Source organism: Triticum dicoccoides, chromosome 2B (assembly GCF_002162155.2).
Source record: "Triticum dicoccoides isolate Atlit2015 ecotype Zavitan chromosome 2B, WEW_v2.0, whole genome shotgun sequence".
In the NCBI taxonomy this organism is placed as follows: Eukaryota; Viridiplantae; Streptophyta; class Magnoliopsida; order Poales; family Poaceae; genus Triticum; species Triticum dicoccoides.
Window position 1 is genome coordinate 777,446,227 of NC_041383.1, and position 3,865 is coordinate 777,450,091.

The 3,865-nt window shown below is 46.6% G+C and overlaps 1 protein-coding gene across 1 annotated transcript; it reads right to left on the reverse strand.

The window, feature by feature from the left end:
- Positions 1–260: 260 nt before the first annotated feature.
- Positions 261–1,595, reverse strand: LOC119368759. Its single transcript, XM_037633919.1, has 2 exons — positions 716–1,595; positions 261–583 (listed from the first exon to the last, which is right to left on the reverse strand). The coding sequence occupies exons 1-2, from the start codon at positions 1,496–1,498 to the stop codon at positions 557–559; spliced, it is 810 nt and encodes a 269-aa protein (XP_037489816.1). The 5' UTR covers positions 1,499–1,595; the 3' UTR covers positions 261–556.
- Between the last annotated feature and the right edge of the window lie 2,270 nt (positions 1,596–3,865).

Below are 3,865 nucleotides of genomic sequence, written 5' to 3' on the forward strand. Positions count from 1 at the left end.
AAAAAAACAATGCAACTGATATGAAAAGGTTCCAGATCATGTGCGCTGGTTCTATACTTCTATCAAACATTCTGGAGTCTGGATAAACAGGGACATGAAGCAAACTGTGCATGTAGGACGATGCAGCTAAAAAAGAGAGGCATTTTGGACGATTACCAAATACAGCCTTCTTACGCCACGTAAAAGAAAACATGATTGCGAACTGGGGAAACACAGATAATAAGATGCAGCTAAGAGGAACATAAAAATGGCATCACAGATGCAGCTACGAACAGATAAAGCTAATACAGATAGCTCCTGCAAGTTGATTCGATCATTCGTCCCACAGATAAGATAAGATCCAAATCGATCAGCATTACACTACTACTACTACATTGATTTACCCCTAATTGATGAAGCTGAGATAGATTGCCACGGCCGTCCAGGAACCACAAGTCTGACCAAAACTGAACTGAAACCACAAGTCTGCATGATGCACTAGCTAGAGATCATAGATGAATTAAAGAACTACTCCTTGGATCGCTTGGTCGACAGCCTCGAATCTCGGTCTCGACAGTCAATCGGATGATGGATAGGGTCCGTCCTGCAGTCAACCCAAAGAATCGGATTCGGCAGTGAGATCAGATCCATGGAATCATCATCATCATTTTCATGCCGGTACACCAACACTAAATACATCTAGGGAGGAAGGTGAAGGTTTGGGCTTTGGACAGACCTCGGAGATGTAGATGTGGTCGTCGCACAACTCGGTGAGGCTGGCGAGCTTCTTGGGGTCGAGGAAGCGGGAGAGGACTGCGACGGCGACGTCGATGTGCTTCACGGCGAGGCTCACGATCCTGCTTGCGCGGTACATGTAGTCCAGCGCCTTGTCCACCTCGCCGCCGCCTCCTCTGGCCGCGTCTGCGTTACGGGGCTTGCTGCCGGTCTTGGCGGTGTCGGTGGCGTCGGAGAGGTCGACCTTGGCGAGGCCCTCGGTGGCGGCGGCGACCGAGCCGGGACAGGGGTCGCGGGGCTTGCCGGGGACGGGGGCCTTGCCGCCGACGAGGCACTCGACGCAGCGCGGCAGGAGGTGCTCCTCCAGCAGCTTGATGGCCAGGAGGGCGGCCATGGCGCGGTCGATGGCCTGGGTCCGGGTGGTGGGGCGGGGCGGGAACTGCTGCGCGAGCGCGAGCAGCGCGTCGTGGAGCTGCTCGTCGTTCATGACGGCGAAATCCATGGTGGGCCGGGAGAGGAGAACGCCCTGCTGGCGGGCGAAGCGGATGCAGGTGGTGAGCGTGCGGGCGCCGTACTCCAGGCCGATGAAGTAGACCTTGAAGAGATCCGTGGCGAGCACCCCGAGCCTGGCGTCGTGGTCTTGAGCGGCGGGGCCGGCCTGGAGGCGCTGCAGCCGGCGCTGGAGCTGCAGGAGGCGGTCGCGCTGAGCCTTCACACTGTTGCCGGCCCTCATGGCCTGTGTGAGGACGAATTCCATCTCCTTCTTGCTCCCCTCTCCCGCCATGGCCGCCCTCTATCTCTCTCGCTCTGAGGCCGGAGGCGAGTCTTCTTGTGTTCTTCGGAAGGAAGGAGAGCAGAGCAGAGCAGAGAAAGGTTGGAGCTTTTGGAGGAGGCGAGCGATGGTTGGCTGGCTGGCTCTGCAGGATGGGCCCACCTTTGAGCTTTTTTGACCAGGCTCATTCATGCTCATCCACCCACCCACAAGCAAGCACAACTCTCACTCTAGGTGGTTTTCGAAATTCGAAAATACTAGTCCATAGAGTCCTATAGTGTTCGGTTGAAAAGATGTGGTTCCAAGCAAGGTGAAATGTTTTGTACTCCCTCCGTCCGAAAATACTTGTCATCAAAATGAACAAAAAAAAATGCATGTAGAACTTAAATATATTTAGATACATCTCCGTTTATTCATTTTGATGACAAGTATTTCCGGACGGAGGGAGTAGAAACAAGACCTGTAACTATGAAAAATAACGTCTGCAAAATGCCGTCCAAATAAAATGTAGGGCTAATGAGTCGGGCGGAACGACCAGATAGAGCGAGCATGTCGGGCATTGCCTTTAAAAAAAAGGGAAATGCTTTTAATCAGTAGTCTGATCAGAAGCATTCGTCACACCGATCAACTGCAATCGATTCTAGTTGAATCGCACGGCTCCCGACATTACATATTTATTAGCAAAATATTCATCAAACCGACCGACTCCCGTCGATCACAAGCTTCTATATTACACTTCTAGTGTACCCATTTGCATCTTTTCCTTGCTTCTTTTTTTTCATCTTTTCCTTGCTTCTTACAGTGGTGCTTCTATATTACAATCATTTTTTTTCGTCAGTACAAAGAAATGCTTCCGTTGATCAACATATATGATCAGTTTAGTTTGTATATCGGCGACACAAAATATGCATCATACGTACAAAGATCAGTAATGTCGAGTTCCTCAGCTTCATGCTTCCTACATTTTGCCATACTATGTCTTAACAGATATTTCTATTGTTTTGCATTATTGTAACTTAAACACTGGCCTTCTTCTTCCTGGTTTTCCTGGCTAAGTTGCATAATTACATCCATGCTTCTACCTTTATGTCCATGTTGTTCCATTCTTCTGAGGTACTCTAGTTTGAACATTGCCCCCATGCTTCTAGTTTCATCACATACTCCAGTATATCTTGTGTATGCTTTGCATCATTCCTTTCTTGGCTACCTCATTTCCTCATTGCCATTGTGTGGTTAACCAGTTAAGTTATTATCTCCCATTGTACTTACTTTCACTGATCTTATGTTATCAGCTATTCTGCCAATTCTCGTATTATTATCTTTACTAGCATATACTATAATTTATACATATATATTTTTAACGCACTAGTGATAACGAAAGCAATTTATCAATTTATCAATTGGTGTTTCCTGGTGGGTGTGCTTTCTTTGGTCTTGCTAGCTTGTCATGCACATCCTCACCATCGTCGTCGAGCATAGGCGCATCCAGTATGGAGGTCATGGGGATAATGGCCCTCACAAGTAATTTGCAGATTTACATTTACTAGTGCATATGTATATACATTTAGCCATTTTTGTAATCCAACCAACATTGCCATTGCTTTCTCCCACATCCATCAAATTCTACATCCGCCAATGTCGTCGAGGTGTGCTTTGTTAGTTCTGCTCTTCCTTGTGCCATCATCATCATCAAGGTGGACCACCAGTCAGGAAGAGTGTGAAAACCCCTTGAACTGTTTGTATGTGGAAGGATGTGAAGGAAACATGACCTGGAGGCAATAATAAAGTTGTTATTTATATTTCCCTTATATCATGATAAATGTTTATTATTCATGCTAGAATTGTATTAACGGAAAACTTAGTACATGCGTGAATACATAGACAAACATAATGTCACTAGTATGCCTCTACCTACAAACTCGTTGATCAAAGATGGTTGTGTTTCCTAGCCATAGACATGAGTTGTCATTTGATTAACGGGATCACATCATTAGAAGAATGATGTGATTGACTTGACCCATTCCGTTAGCTTAGCACTTGATCGTTTAGTATGTTGCTATTGCTTTCTTCATGACTTATACATGTTCCTATGACTATGAGATTATGCAACTCCCGTTTACCAGAGGAACACTTTGTGTGCTACCAAATGTCACAACGTAACTGGGTGATTATAAAGGTGCTCTACAGGTGTCTCCGAAGGTACTTGTTGAGTTGGCATATTTCAAGATTAGGATTTGTCACTCCGATTGTCGGAGAGGTATCTCTGGGCCCTCTCGGTAATGCACATCACTATAAGCCTTGCAAGCAATGTGACTAATGAATTAGTTGCGGGATGATGCATTACATAACGAGTAAAGAGACTTGCCGGTAACGAGATTG

What these genes read in the sequence shown, in the direction of transcription:
- LOC119368759 (XM_037633919.1), bottom strand. Translation starts at nt 1,498, where the DNA reads ATGGCGGGAGAGGGGAGCAAGAAGGAGATGGAATTCGTCCTCACACAG. An exon ending in ACCACATCTACATCTCCGAG is followed by an intron (nt 584 to 715) that starts GTCTGTCCAAAG and finishes GGTTGACTGCAG; the next exon opens with GACGGACCCTATCCATCATC.